The sequence below is a fragment of the Toxorhynchites rutilus genome, chromosome 2 (genome assembly GCF_029784135.1).
Source record: "Toxorhynchites rutilus septentrionalis strain SRP chromosome 2, ASM2978413v1, whole genome shotgun sequence".
Classification (NCBI taxonomy): Eukaryota; Metazoa; Arthropoda; class Insecta; order Diptera; family Culicidae; genus Toxorhynchites; species Toxorhynchites rutilus.
Genome location: NC_073745.1, coordinates 159,189,251 through 159,205,347, shown reverse-complemented (window position 1 = coordinate 159,205,347; position 16,097 = coordinate 159,189,251). Strand labels below are relative to the sequence as shown.

General features: G+C 38.5%; 2 protein-coding genes across 2 annotated transcripts; both read left to right on the top strand.

The window, feature by feature from the left end:
* Positions 1–10,894: 10,894 nt before the first annotated feature.
* On the top strand, positions 10,895–11,305 carry LOC129767392 (uncharacterized). The gene is made up of 2 exons (XM_055768254.1): positions 10,895–11,078; positions 11,132–11,305. Exons 1-2 carry the CDS (start codon positions 10,906–10,908, stop codon positions 11,223–11,225), a joined length of 267 nt encoding a protein of 88 aa, XP_055624229.1. The 5' UTR covers positions 10,895–10,905; the 3' UTR covers positions 11,226–11,305.
* A 5-nt stretch (positions 11,306–11,310) lies between these two features.
* LOC129767391 (N-acetylglucosamine-6-sulfatase-like) lies at positions 11,311–13,266 on the top strand. The gene is made up of 7 exons (XM_055768253.1): positions 11,311–11,451; positions 11,508–11,567; positions 11,627–11,965; positions 12,023–12,197; positions 12,256–12,767; positions 12,824–12,940; positions 12,992–13,266. The coding sequence occupies exons 1-7, from the start codon at positions 11,311–11,313 to the stop codon at positions 13,139–13,141; spliced, it is 1,494 nt and encodes a 497-aa protein (XP_055624228.1). The 3' UTR covers positions 13,142–13,266.
* The last annotated feature ends 2,831 nt before the right edge of the window (positions 13,267–16,097 follow it).

Sequence of the window (16,097 nt, the reverse complement as noted above, 5' to 3'; positions counted from 1 at the left end):
GAAAGCTATTTTCGAATTCGAACTTATTCCGAGTAAAGCATATCTTTATTCATATCAATATGAGTAAACACTCAAACAGTTTACTTTGCTCAAAGTAGCAAGTTTGTGAGTAAAAGCTAATTTTTATTCATATGGCTTATGGTCTCAACTTTTTTGCGACACTCGTTAAGTTGCTTTCCAACTTAGGTTGTCTAGTGTGTAGATGGCCTGAGTGGTACCGCGGCATGTCGCATTAAATGTAAACTACTGTATTGTAATAGAATTATAGGACAGATAGCTAATTTATTTCCCGAATGTATCTATTTATTGCATGTCTCATGCATTTCTGATTTGTGTGTATTCCGTTTCAGCTAGTTCCTTAAGAAGCTGTGTTGACAACCATTTTGTATCTGTAATTAAAGGCTGATTTAGACGATGCCAGTCAGCGCTCTAGTTGAAGTATCCAGTGAACAGAGAACAGACACTCTGTTCAAGTTAGAGGTCAATTACTTGTTCGATACTGGTACAAGTATCTTAAACAGAGTGTCTGTTCTCTGTTCACTGGATACTTCAACTAGAGCGCTGACTGGCATCGTCTAAATCAGCCTTAAAGGCTGTTTCGATACTGGTACAAGTAACTTGACAGAGTGTCTGTTCTCTGTTCACTGGATACTTCAACTAGAGCGCTGACTGGCATCGTCTAAATCAGCCTTAAAGGCTGTTTCGATACTGGTACAAGTAACTTGACAGAGTGTCTGTTCTCTGTTCACTGGATACTTCAACTAGAGCGCTGACTGGCATCGTCTAAATCAGCCTTAACGGTCATTCGTGTTCAGACTAGAGATGGGCAAAACAGTTCACTTTGATGAACGGTTCACTCATTAACCGTTCATCTAAGTGAATCAGTTCTTTTGAACCGTTCTTTCGCTCTTTCGTTCAGCGGTATTAAGAACAACATAGAATGTTAGCTGGAACCCAACATCAATAGACAGCTATTAATTGATATCGTTGGATTGGACAGTGTACGTATGGGATTTATATTTTTGAAATTTAGTGGGGAAAGATAAGCTGCTTCTTTTTTTAAAGTCGCAAACTGTATGTGAAAATATGTTTGTCGGTCGACAAAAGTTTATGTAATAATTTGATGTGCACAAAATATGTGCAATTTTTCATATTCTCTTTTTGGACAACACACAGGTTCCATGTAAGATCATATTTCATAATGTTCATTCAGGGGAAAAATCAGCAGCGATTTTCACTAACAATAAATCATACAAACAATCACGATAACACGTATACGCAATAGGCCAAACAATGAATTGAAAGCAACGAAAAAACTTTGCCCTCACTATAAGATTTTATGTTTACCTAATTCATGAATCGCCCCAGCTTCCCCCAGATTTTTTTTCTGATAATCAGGAAATATATGAATGTTACGCGGAATTGAAAGAATACATGTAATTGGAAATATATAGTTTTGCTTTTAAAACTACGAAAATCTAATTTAATTATTAACACAAAATTGAGTATACATTAACAAAACAAACCCTGCGTTAGATGCATTTTGCTCATCATGACAATATCGTTTTATTTTCCTTACAAACGTTCTCGTTATATTTGTCCATTCCGTCCAGCGCAAATCAGTCCAGCTGTACTCGTTCGCCCGCAAACACTTCGTTCTCAAACAGTTCGTTCCCAAACAGTTCACTCTCAATCAGTTCTTTCCCATACAGTTCACATGATGCATTCAAGCTTCGATGCATACGCCAGCTGATGGAACCAGGAACAGAGACCGAGTTGTTCCTCCGATTGGATAATTCCGATAACTTTCAAGTATTCTGGGAGAGTTTTTTAGAGAACTTCGGATATCGTTATTCAGTAGCAGAAATTATTGACATATTACGCAAGACCACATTCGAGAGATCAAAAATGTCTGTTACGGGATATATTCTTAAGACGCAGGAGATAGCATCAAGAGCCAACATTGTGGAGAGTCAGATTGTCCAGTTTATTATTTATGAATTCCGGGACAGATCTGCAAATATTTCCGTACTCTATCCGGCCAGGAATTTGGCACAACTGAAGCATCTTTCGCGTCGCTATATGCAGCTGCGAGATATGTACCCTGCGGCAGCAGTTCAGAAACCAAAACCAGAAGGAAAAGTGTATGCAGTAAGATGTTATAACTGTTCCGGTATTGGACATCTGTCTGCTGATTGTAAGGAGCCGAGGAGACCCAAGGGCTCGTGCTTCCGCTGTGGATCAACCCAACATCGACTGAAGGAGTGTACCAGACCAACGCCACGCAACAGTAACCAGGTGGCTTTAACAGATGATTTCCGTCGAGGTGCCAGCGGAGAACCTCCTGTTGTCGAAGAAACGGGAGCTACACTATCGGAACTCGATGATGTAAGTATTGCTTTCTCAATAGACAAAAATACGTGACAGTGTAACACTGTGGTCTCTTTGTTTGATACCGGCAGTCCAATTAATTTCGTCCGTCGTTTGGTGGTTCCTTCGTTGTACGGCCTAATAACTAAGACAGATTCCGGATATAAGAGTATTGGCAACCACCCTCTATGCACTTACGGGATAGTTAATGCAGTTGTGACATTCCGTAATCGAAGAACATCGATTAAAGTATATGTAGTGCCAAATAACTTCATTTGCGTCCCACTACTTTTGGGACGAAGATTCTTAGAGAAAATTGGAGTAACATTGTATGATACGAAATATGTTAATGTTAGTAGAGTAAAAACAAATGTTGAAATTGGACCACATAAAAATCGAAAAAAATCGATGGAAAAGTGTTACACTGTGCGTTCGATTTTTCGGCTGAAACGACTGCGCGGCCCATCGTGAATTACTCGCTACGTCCGCCATTGCCTATATCGACTTTTGAAATATTACGCCCTGTTCGACCTTCTTCAGACTCTTCAGTTTCGGAATCGCAAAAGTATAGTCCTCCATTGTTAAGATTTCGTGATACACCAAATTACACTCCGCTCCGTAACGATACTTGTTCAGTTCCTAGAAGGAAAATTTTTCCGCAAATTCAAAATTGTGCTGTACCCGACATATTCCTAATTGATACAATAGATGAGGTACAATAGATGAGGTGATACAATAGATGAGGTAAACAACATTGATTCGAAGTTGGACTATCGTACACGGGATGCGATCCGTCGAATAATTGAGCGAAACTACTCGGGCTGGCAATCCATTCCACCTGTTAAGCATAACTACGAAATGAAGCTAAGGTTGACTTCCGGTGTCCCGATTAGCTATGCTCCTCGTCGACTTTCATATTCCGACAAAAAGGAAGTTGATTGCCTAGTAGATGATCTTTTGAAGGAGAACATAATACGGCATAGTGATTCTCCCTATTCATTTCCGATTGTATTGAGAACTAAGAAATCTGGTGAAAAACGATTATGTATTGATTATAGGTCGTTGAACAAGATAACAGTGCTTGACAGTTTCCCGATTCCGCTTATTGATGATTGCTTGGAGCGGTTGGAGGGTAAGAAGTACTTTACAGTATTGGATTTGAAACATGGGTTCCATCAGGTTAAGGCTTCTGAAGAGTGCATTCCGTACACTTCTTTCGTGACTCCCAGTGGGCAATACGAATATGTTAAGATGCCGTTTGGGTTGTGTAATGCCCGGTAATGCGGCGGTATTTCAACGATTTATTAATAGAGTACTCGATCCTTTTCTGAAAGAAGGGTCCGTTACGGTTTATTTAGACGATGTGACGCTGGCAACTGATACTGTTAATGAACACCTTCAGTTGCTAAGTCGAGTTTTACGACGTTTGGCGGAATACAGATTGGAAATAAAACTTAAGAAGTGTTTGTTCTGTCATACTGAGGTTGAGTTGTTAGGTTTTACGGTGAGCCAAAAAGGTATACGACCCAATAATGCACACCTAGAGGCTATTAAAAGTTTACCGTTTCCGTCGGACGCTAAAGAGATGAGCAAATGTCTTGGTCTGTTTTCATATTTCCGTCGGTTCGTCCCGTCTTTTTCAAGTATTTCGCAACCGTTGCGTAATTTGGTCAAACCTGGTATAAAGTTTGTCTTCGATGAGAAGTGTAAGCACGCTTTTCTATATCTCCGCGATAAATTGGTTTCTTTTCCGATTCTGGCTCTGTACTGTCCTAATAAGGAAACATTGTATTGTGATGCCAGTGCCGAAGGTTTCGGTGGTATATGCTAAAGAAACAGGAAGACGGGAAATGCCACCCAGTAGCGTATTTTTCAAAGCGTACCTCTTTTGCTGAATCGCGTTATCATAGTTTTGAGTTGGAAACTTTGGCTATCATATACTCACTCCGTATATACCTTGAAGATATTCCATATAGAATCATAACTGATTGTAATTCCCTAACTATGACTTTAAATCGTAAAAGCGTTAATGCTAAGAAAGCCCGTTGGGCTTTGGAATTAGAGAACTATCATAATACCATTCAACATCGTAGTGGTAAATTAATGACCCACGTTGATGCTCTGAGTCGCTATTCTTCAGTTTCCGTCCAAACTTTTGAGAATTCTGATCAAATAATATCCGTTGTGAGCCCAGATGATATTCTTTTTCAGTTGCAAATTACCCAGAATCGGGACGACAATATTATTACGTTACGTGATAAGTTAGAGAATGGTCCGGTCAAGGACTTTACGTTAGAGGATGGATTGGTGTATAGACTGTCTGATGCGGATAAACCCTTACTTTATGTACCGTGTGAAATGCAGAACAATATAAAACGCCTGGCCCACGAGAAAGTATGTCATATGGGAACGGAAAAATGCGTTAATCAATAAAGATGCATTACTGGTTTCCGTTTATGAAGGATAAAGTGACTAGATACATTCAGAATTGTGTACGTTGCGTTTTGAATTCTGGATCCAATAGTTCGGCTCGTAATTTGCACAATATTCCAAAGAAGCCTATCCCATTTGATACAGTACACGTTGATCATTTTGACCCTCTTCCGTCGATATTATCTAAGAGAAAACATATATTTGCTGTTGTTGACGCATTCACGAAATATGTAAAATTGTATGCAGTCAATTCGACTAGCACAAAGGAGGTGAGAGCGTGCCTTGATAAATATTTTGAGCATTATAGCCGACCGAGGCGAATTATTAGCGATCGTGGAACGTGCTTCACTTCATTGGAATTTAGTTCGTACTTGTTGGACAACAATATCGAGCATGTCAAAATTGCCATTGGTTCCGCACTAGCCAATGGACAGGTTGAAAGGGTTAACAGGGTAATTAGGTCAATGCTTGCTAAACAATCCGAGCCTGTTCAACATTCCGATTGGTCGAAGAATGTTGAACTGTTGAATATGCGATAAATAATTCTATTCATTCCGCTTCTCGTCAGACACCTAGTATGCTGTTATTCGGTGTGAATCAACGAGGTTGTGAAGTAGATACATTGTTCCTGGAAGATATCCGTCCTTTTGATTCTGCAAGGGATTTAGTTTCATTACGAGAATCAGCATCCGAAAATATAAGGACTTCCCAAGAGCGAAATTCTGCCCAGTTTGAAAAGAATCATAGACCTCCCATGACCTATTCTGAAGGAGATTTTGTTGTAATTCGGAATATTGACACTTCAATTGGAACTAATAAGAAATTTATTCCGAAATACAAGGTGTTGACCAATGATAGATACGTCATAAGAGATATAGAAAATGGGCAGATCTCTCAGTTACCCTATGATGGCATAATCGAAGCGTCTAGGATGAATCCATGGGTCGATTGGCGATGTTCTGATAATGAAAATTCCGGGTAAATCAATTAATATTGAGAAGGCAATACTCTGTGTTTGTTTGTAACAGTGTTTGTGTTTACTTCCTCTTTTGTGTCCTATACATAACCTTCCCGAGTCGACCGCGGGATAATTTCGATCACCCTTTTGTGAATTAACATGTGTGGTTGCTATATGATCGGGTCGATCTGATGTCAGGTATGGCCGAGTTGTAATAGAATTATAGGACAGATAGCTAATTTATTTCCCGAGTGTATCAATTTATTGCATGTCTAATGTGATTTGTGTGTATTCCGTTTCAGCTAGTTCCTTAAGAAGCTGTGTTGACAACCATTTTGTATCTGAAAATAACGGTCATTCGTGTTCAGACCTGTACACCGTGTAGAAGAAAAAATCTGAAACACTATACAAAACTATACAAAAGAAATTCGGTCGTTTTATTCAGTAATTACAATAGAATATTTCTTGGTTTCTATGTTCATTATTTCGTCATACTACATATTTCATTTCTGTACTGGGGTGTAAATTCAAAGTTCTGAAAATGAGGGGGTGACGTTCGAGATACAAGGTTTTGAACGTTAATATATCTCTACCGGATGAACGAAGTGGTACGAAAATAACATTATTCGAAAGATAACAGATCTGCGAGAGATTTTTTTTTCCAAAATATATATTTTTATTAAGGCTCATTCACTCGGCCTGACGGGACCGGGAGTTCAATATTTCGACAATGTTTGCCTTACAACTATGTTAGTAATATGTAACCGATTACTCGCGGTTGGCTCGAAGTTAGTATTACAAGTGTTTTCGTGATTGTGATGTTGCTGTCTCCAATGCTTTGTACGTGTGCCCGACACGGGATACTTCCTACTGGGATGTAGCTGACCATTAATCAGCAACGACCCACCCCCCCCCCCAGTCTGTACCCCATATCTAGCGTGGTGCATCTTCTCGACTCGAGGAATCCAGGATAGTTTGGTCACTATCCGGCACAAACATCAGCTCGTGTAGAGTTGTCATGAGCGGTACAACCTTTGGCTCTTGTTGAATGATCAGTGGACGGTACAACCTTTGGCCGGTGTATCTGTAAAGAGTGTGTGTATGTATTGACGTAGGACTACGTCTTACATTTCTATACCGGGATGTAAAATCAAAGTTTCGAAAACGAAAGCGTTACGCCGGAGACCGAGATTTTGAGTGTTAATAGCTCCTAAACAACTGAACGAAATGGTATGATAAACACTTCATTCGAAAGATAAAATGTCTACGCGTTCTATACTTGTTACTTTCTGATCCAAAAACTTGTTTCAATAGTCTTAAATTTGCTTTCAAAATAGGCTATTGAAATCACCAATCGGTATATAAGCGAGCGCCGCTCGGAAATCCACTCAGTTCTAATTGAACAGCGATTGGAGCATGTTGTCGCTGTTGTGGTGAAGCTCTTCATTTATCATGAAAGCGCGGATGAACGGTGTCACCAAGAGCCTGTTTGTGCACCTTAGGCCAGAAGGGAATCCATCAGGAGGAGAGTGATGCTACAAACGGTTCCCCGGGAAGATCTCGAAGCATCCGCTACACACACACACATACACGCACGGAATTCTTTCCGTTTGGATCGAGAAAGATCCGGAAAATAATCTGCCAGTTCCTCTAGGAATTTAAAAATACATTCATGTGAAAGAGTTTATTTGAATGTTTTCTATCCATGTAACACTGTGACCAAATATGTTTCAATCAATCAATTAACAGATGGTTATCGAGTTAGCATTAACCACTGGTGGGCTTCCAGTATCGAGGAAAATGTGGAAATATCTAATCGTTACTGAAAATAATCTGCCAGTTCCTCTGGGAATTTAAAATTACATTCATATGAAAGAGTTTATTTTAATGTTTTCTATCCATGTAACACTGTGACCAAATACATTAGGTTTTGTGATTTTTCAATCAATCGCAATCAACAGGATAGCTTCTGAAGATTATTCTTCCCCATCAGTAGGATATTTCCGTATCCAATATTGGATGCATAAAACCTTGTGCCTCCAACGTAACGCTCTCGTTTTCGAAGTTCTCCAAATATTCATTCATTCAGAATGAATTCAGATTCAACTTCATACAAATGATCTCTAAATCAACGATAGTCCTACGTCACCTTTGCGGTTATACCATAGATATAACCCACTTCCTGTTTTGTAGCGAATAAGTAAAAGTTTATAGATAGGATAGGAGGGCTATGAAACAGGGACACAACGAAGGAAACATCATTAAACGTTGACATCGGCGTTTCTGAGGAACAGGCATAGATGAAGCAGAAGATCAGGATCACGGCTACCTAAGATATCCCGGACGGGAATATCCGATTGTCTGCCTTTTGCTCTCAACGCTCTAGAGAGCTGAGAGCGAGCAGCATGGAACCGGATACACGACCAGACAATATGCTCGATGTCGTGGTAGCCATCGCCACAATCACAAATATTGTTTCCTGCGAGCCCGATGCGATAGAGATGCGCGTTTAGGGTGTAGTGATTGGACATAAGCCGAGATATCACGCGAATGAAATCACGACCTACATTCGATCCCTTAAACCAAGCACTCGTCGAGACCTTAGGGATAATCGTGTGTAACCAACGAGATATGATTTTTACTTATTGGCCATAAAAACATATTTCAATAGCTCAAAACTGCTTCGAAAGCAAACTACAATCGACAAAAAATTTGAGGAACAGAGTGCGAAATCGGAAATTTTAAGTGATTTTTGATATACTGTAACTTCGTGAAAAATCAACGCATATCGATGGATGCGCATCATTTTGTAGCTACAACTTTCAGGTATTAGAATATTTTACGTACATATTTTTACCTTGGTGTGTGTAGATGCAGTGGGCAACAATATCGGGAAGAAATGAAAAATCGATTTTTCTTTGTTTTATCAAGAATATTCTGGACTAACATATTTTTTTGCTAACTAACTCAATAGCAAATCCAATTAACCTTATCAACTAGTTTTCACTTGATTCCAAGAACTTTCCTATAGGATCTTCCCACACAGAGATATTTCAGTTTGAATGAAAAATTACCTCTTCGTCTTTGATGATGAATTATTCAATAAACAATCATCGCAAATCGAAAGGCAATTTTGAAAACTCGAATGAATTAGGCCATGTTCTCACTGCAGCGGGGCGTCAACGTGGCGTGAGCGGGGTGTGTTCACTTCTCGCCACGATATTTTAATTCACTCACATTGCACCGTGCCAGGGCGTGTCTTCGGCGTGTTTTATGAAAATTGTCAATGTGTGTTTTTGAATAAAAGAATGAAAATTGGTTTATTTTTAAATATTCCAACATTGTTGGACGTATCCGGCTAAAAACTCGGAGGGTGAACAACGTAAAAAATAAAAAAAAGTCACATGAGGGTTGTGTCCGAGACACGACCGCATAGTTGACGTAGGATTCCGTTAGACTATCTGTTGGTTTTGGATATGTTTGAAGAATTACATCATTAAACTCTTTGATATGGTGGCCCTGAAAAGACCCGTTTTGTTTGGTTGTTGGGTATTGTATGTTAACTCCACCAGTGTTTATCGAGTGATGATGGCAGAAGGATGGTAAACAGTCGTTGGATGGTGCGTATCAGATAAAAGATACCGAAGTGGAACGATATATGATGAAAACCGCCCTCTGTGATCCTAGACGAGATGCCTCCTGTGATATGTATGTATGAAATAAAGAAAAAAAACTCACCAATGTAACATAAGACAATTACCAATACCGAACACAATTATAATTTTTCCTTATCAGTAAAAACATGTTACTTTAATATAGAGAAAACATATTTGAAATGGAAAAGGTATTCTTTTCTTTATAATTTTTACTTTCTGAGTGTTTATTCAACCCAATTCAATTTTAATCGGACTAACAACACCTAATACTATATAGAGAGGATATGGGAAATCACTTTTTCCAATATTTCTTCACTTTTCCAATTTTTCTCGCCGTAAAAAACAGACAGCTCAAACTAAACGACCCGTTCTCGAGCGGGAACACACCTTGGTTTTTAATTTTAGGAAATTAAAATAAATTGTTTCATATATCAAGTCATTCTTAGCACAACTGCTACCATATACAATTTTACACTTACACTTGTGCTAAATTTTTCACAATAAACGATCGGTCATTGATATGAAATTTCATGGAGCAACCCCCGACTTGCATATATTTGCAATGCCGATTTACCCGAGCACCTTGGTTTTGATGTCTCTGTTAGTGAACACATTTCGATAGGAACATAAGCTCCCCCTACTTTAATGTATTTGCAATACCGATTTCCCCCATGCAGCATGGTTTTGATGTCTCTGTTAGGGACTCGCCGCATGTGTCGTCAATTTCGACCAATCAGAAGTGGGTATTTCCGTTAGGATAGGGGATGAGATTATTTTTTTCAATATAAAAAATTGTTATGGAGTACCGAAATCGATTGACGCAAAAATGTCATCAATCCATCATTAAATGACTGAGCAATAAGCGTTTGAAATTGGACAATTTTCACGATGTAATCGATTTTCGATTTTCAATTTGTACCCCAATATGTTCCCGAAAGACGTAATCCAACGTCAAAAACAAAAAGAATTAAATTATGTCACTACTACAAACTAACATTTCCAAGAGAGAAGCGAAGAAGTACAAATATCGCCGGCGTGAAGTGTTTTCGTTTGCCAAATATTTGACTCTTTTTGACAGATAAAATTTGGTCAACGTGTACTGAGCAAATATATTCTACACAAAACACGACAAGCAAATATTCAATTATTGGATGCCTAAAATATTTTTTCAGTCTGTTCTTCGAACCTGTCGGTACATGGTTAGGTTACCTTGGATATTTCAGTTGATTTTTTTCCATGTTCGGTGTTTGATATTGTTTACTACTGTTTAAAATTGATGAGTGGCAAACAAAATAGTGTTTGTACAAATATCAAATCAAACATTATCTGTCAAAAAATATCAAATATTTGACCTCCGGGCAAACAGTGTACGGCCACCTTAAGTATTATAGAGGGATGATACCCTAGTAACCCGCCCCAGGTGTCACCGGTCACGCTACGCCACTGCATCGGAATGATCCCTCTGGCATCCCTGTTTATACCAAATTTATGTCATTATACAATATTTCACAAATTATCGAACAATACTTTTCTCTATCAGATCACTCATTCCGTTTTCGAGAAAATATTGAATTCTATTTCTATTTCATTGGAAAAATGGTTCAAAAGTCGAATAGTTTGGTTGCATTTGTCAAAAACATCTACTACGACGAATATAAATGGTATGTTCTGAATCTTTTCAATACTAACCTTCATATGTACACATGCATTGCAGGGCCGTGGTGAAAAGTGCGTCGCTCTTCATACTGGGAGTACGAATTGCCAAAGAGTGCATCGGCTTGGAGCTTATGCCGGCTATTCCGCATTAGTTCGGCTCCAGTTAAGCAATTAGATTAATTCTTGTTCATAATTCTATTTGAGTATAATGAAATAAAAATATTGCACACTATCGTCATGTTTGTGATTAGCAAAATGGAACCATCGATAAGAACATTCCTTATGTTTTATATTCTTGGCTATGTATATGGCAAACAAATTGCACCCAATATAATTGTGATCTTAACAGATGATCAGGATGTTACGTTGAAAGGATTGGTTTGTATGATACATTTTTTCATTCTATAGTATTGCAAGAAAAAATTGGATTGCAGGCTCCCATGGTCAAAACGCAACAATTTATAGCGAACGAAGGCGCTACGTTTACCAACGCGGTAAGTTCTTAAATAAAAGTTGTTCCAATGTGATAAATAATTAAAGGTGTGAAATATAGTTTACATCTTCCCCAATATGCTGTCCATCTCGGAGTTCCATCCTATCTGGACAATACACACATAATACAAGAACACACAATAACTCTTATTCAGGAGGATGTTACGGTGATTACTGGCGTAGCACTGTAGAACCTCAAAATTTCCCAGTGAAATTACAACAAGCCGGATATAAAACTTTCTATGCTGGTAAATATCTCAACCAATATATGTCTAAAGTAATTCCTCCAGGTTGGAACGAATGGTATGGATTGTACGGAAATTCTATTTACTATAACTACACTTTGAATGAAAACGGCCGCTCTGTGTCATATTCTGAGGAATACTTAACCGATTTGTTGGTAAGTATTACTGTATTCGAGCTGCGACAAATAAATATATACAAAAGTACTCAACAGAGGAACAAAACGCTTGACTTCATTTCGAACGCAGAAACAAGCGAACCATTTTTTGCCATGGTGGCCCCGCCAGCACCACATGCTCCGTATACAGCAGCCCAGAGACATCAGCATATGTTTCCTGAAATATATGCGCCCAGAACTAAAAATTTCAACATTCCTTGTAACTCACTAGGTACGAATATAAGAGTTATCAACGAATACAAGGCAATAACATAAGTACATATTTGCAGAGAAACATTGGTTACTCACAATGCCGCCATCACCCTTGCCTAACAACATACTAGAATCTATAGACGATATATACCGTAAACGTTGGCAATCTTTGATGGCAGTGGACGAAATGGTGGAAGCAATAGCTATGCTCCTAGAGAGGAAGAATATCTTGCAAAATACGTTTGTAATTTATACTTCAGACAACGGATACCATTTGGGTCAATTCAGTCAACCCTACGATAAGCGCCAGCCTTATGAAACAGATATACGAGTTCCTTTTCTCATAAGAGGTCCCAATATTGCCCCCAAAAGTCTAATATCATCCCCAGTTGCTCTTTTCGATATTGCGCCAACCATTTTTGATTTGGCTGGATTAGAAATTCCTTCTCGAATGGACGGCGAGTCAATTATGCCCAAATTGTTACAAACAAGTATTAAAGAACGGCAAATATTAATAGAATACTGGGGAGAAGGCAATGTCAATACGTATAATTCGGAATGTCCGTGGCAGAAAAAAGACAAACTCTATGTACGTTCAGTGTGTTATATCTCTAATCATTTTATACAGTATGGATTCTTCGACAGCTTTGTACCTTAGATGCAGTATGTCATTGTCAAGACTCCTGGAACAACACCTATAATTGCGTGAGACATTTAGCTGAAGATGTGGATTTTATTTACTGCGAATTCATGGATAATGAGGTATATCCGGAAATTAAAAATATTTCATTTATATAATACCATCTTTTTCAGCATTTTGCCGAAGCTTACGATTTAACAAACGATTTATATCAGATTCAGAATGTAGCTTTCGAAATCCTGCCGTCTGCTCGAGCGAAGTACAGTCTTGCACTAACCAATTTGACCCAATGTATGGGAGAATCATGTCGGCAAATATATTGATACAAGATTTTTTTTTACTGTTTCGCTATAACTGATTGAGTTTTTAATTTCGTGGATGTAATGAATTATGTGTTAAAAAAAATAGAATTATTCTCTATACACAAAATAAAAAAATTAAAATAGTAGTGTATAAACTTTCCATGCGCCTTATAAAAGGGTCATCCATTAGCAACTTGATAGTTTAGGCAAACTTCGTCCCGGCCAAAATTTATTATCAATTATCTTCAATACCTTCAACCATTCACGTTTTCTTACTAAGCTAATGTTCAAGGGTCCAATCGCAGAACTGTTCATTGATTGATCTTCTAATCGATCCTTCAAAACTACCTTCTACTATAAAATTCCTAGTACTTCTACCAAAACTCGTCATAATAATATCAGATTATTTTCCGACACAATTCTAGTTCAAAATTTTTCAACCACTTGCAAATAACATGTTTCTCCGTTACATGGAATATATGTTTGATACAGAAAATATGATAGAATAAAGACAGCCCTAAATCAGACAATTCCTCCCCCGAGTTTTTCCCTTATCCATTCCATTTTCATTTTTATAAATAGAAAAGATATAGGAGTGCGTTTTATCAAATTAAAAAAGAAGTGCTTGAGCTTGAGCTTGGGTAGACTGTACATTTCGTAGTTGCTCTTAGTGATTGACCTGAACCAACCAAATTGCACAGAGAAAAACACAGAATGACGATTGGGACTAGCAAATAATTCTCGTTGTGCAATTTTCGGTGATTCGTTTATCAAATTAAAAAAGACGGGTGGGTAATGTCGGGAACATAACCGGAGAGAAGTAGGACTACACCAAAGGGTGTCCATTATTCGAATATAATGGAGCACAGATCCCAGAATGACCAACTTTTCATGTACAAAATTGCAGAAGAAAAATCAAAGGATAAAATAAAACCTCAGCACTCAGCAAACACTCAAACGTTTAGATTCAAATACGAAAAAATCAAAATTTGTCGTGTAAATGTCGAGCGATGCAAATGTTGCCGGGGTTATTGTTCAGCCGGCAACGAACACATACAGGGTGGGCCATTTAAAGTGGAAGGATTTGTTTTTGCAATAGCAAAGTAAAGAAGTGGAATTTAAAAAAAAAAAATTTGAAATTAATTTATTTTGGTCCAAGGAGATTTGTTCTAACTACTTTTTGATTATGATATCTCGTAAATGACCGCCTCTGGCCTTGACCGCAAAATGTGCCCTTTTTTCGGCATTTTCCATCACTTTGCCCAATGTTTCGGCCGATATGGCAGCAATTTCTTGTCGGATATTGTCTTTCAGCGCAGCCAGGGTCCTTGGTTTACCAGTGTATACCTTGGATTTTAAATATCCCCATAAAAAAAAGTCAGGAGGCGTCAAATCAGGTGATCTCGGTGGCCAGTCATAATCGCCGTTTTTCGATATTAATCTTCCAGGGAACATTTCGCGCAATAATTTGGTCGTGGCAGCCGCTGTATGGCATGTAGCGCCGTCCTGTTGGAACCAGTAATTGTCCAATTCATTTTCACGAACAAATGGCAATAAAAAATCGGTTATCATTGTCCGATAACGCTCCCCATTCACGGTCACCGTTGCTCCATTTTCGTTTTCAAAGAAGTACGGGCCGACGACTTTATCGGCATAAATGCCACACCACACAGTAACTTTTTGCTCGTAAAGAGGTTGCGTTTCGATGAATTGAGGGTTTTCAGTAGCATAAAACCGACAATGTTGTTTATTCACTCCTCCATTCAAGTTGAAATGCGCCTCATCAGACATTATGATTTTTTGCCAAAAGCCACGTTCATTTTTGGCCATTTCGATGGGCCATTTCGATGGTCCATTTCGCAAAATCAAGTCGACGTGGTAAGTCAGATGGGTTAAGTTGTTGAGCCATTTGAATTTTATACGGAAACATTTTCAAATCAACACGAATTATGCGTCGGAGAGTGGTTCGAGCGATGCCTAACTCTTGCGAACGATGGCGACCTGATGTCGATGGAGTCTCTGCAACACTGGCTCGAACGGCATCAATATTCTCGTCGAAACGTCTTGGTCGTTGTCTGGACAGATAACTGGCATTACCAACACTACCAGACGATATAAATTTGGCATATAATCGACGTATAGTGTTGTCTCCAGGCGATGTTTTAACTTTATTTTTATTTTTCCACGCACGTTTAGTTAACACAATTGAGAAGTTATTTTGAATGTACAGCTGAACCATTTCAGCGCGTTGTTTAGGTGTGTATTGTTCCATGGTTAAAATTGTACTGAAATGACGCTTCCAACGCGGTATGACATTTGTTAATCTGACATCTCTGTCAAAAGTTATGGGGTTGCCAGATGCTTCCACTTTAAATGGCCCACCCTGTACTTCATGGCAAGCATATTGTAATAGGCCGTCTGGTATCGCGATATAATTGGGCTTTGCACTCCTCATGAATAACTGTGTTCTACTAGTCAAGTCCTACATTTGATACCTATATTGGTGGGGCTTAGAGAAAATATGTAATCCGCTATTTTGTGATGGCGGCCATTTTGGATTTGCATTTTTCATAAATAACTGTTCTACTGGGCACCTTACACGATCAAAACGATTGACAATAAGTGTCTTCAAGGCTTTCGACATCCGATACAACCTCAATCAATATTTTGCCACCTTACACGGTCAATATCGCCCTCAACCGGAGACAACGAAAATATCCGCGATGGCGAAGACATTCGAGTTTAGGATCCAAACTATTCTCCATCAAATAAGAAGGCTAAAAGGAAATTTTTAATTGGTAAAATTTGAATGAAAATATGTACTTGGTATTATTTAATTAGTTGAAGCGCGTAGTCCTAACCCTAACTTAACCTATTTCCTCTGAATTTTCAGATATTCCTACTAAAATTTATTATTATAATATAACGTCACTTTGGACACAATTTTTGTATGGGATTTTTTCACCACTTGCATAGA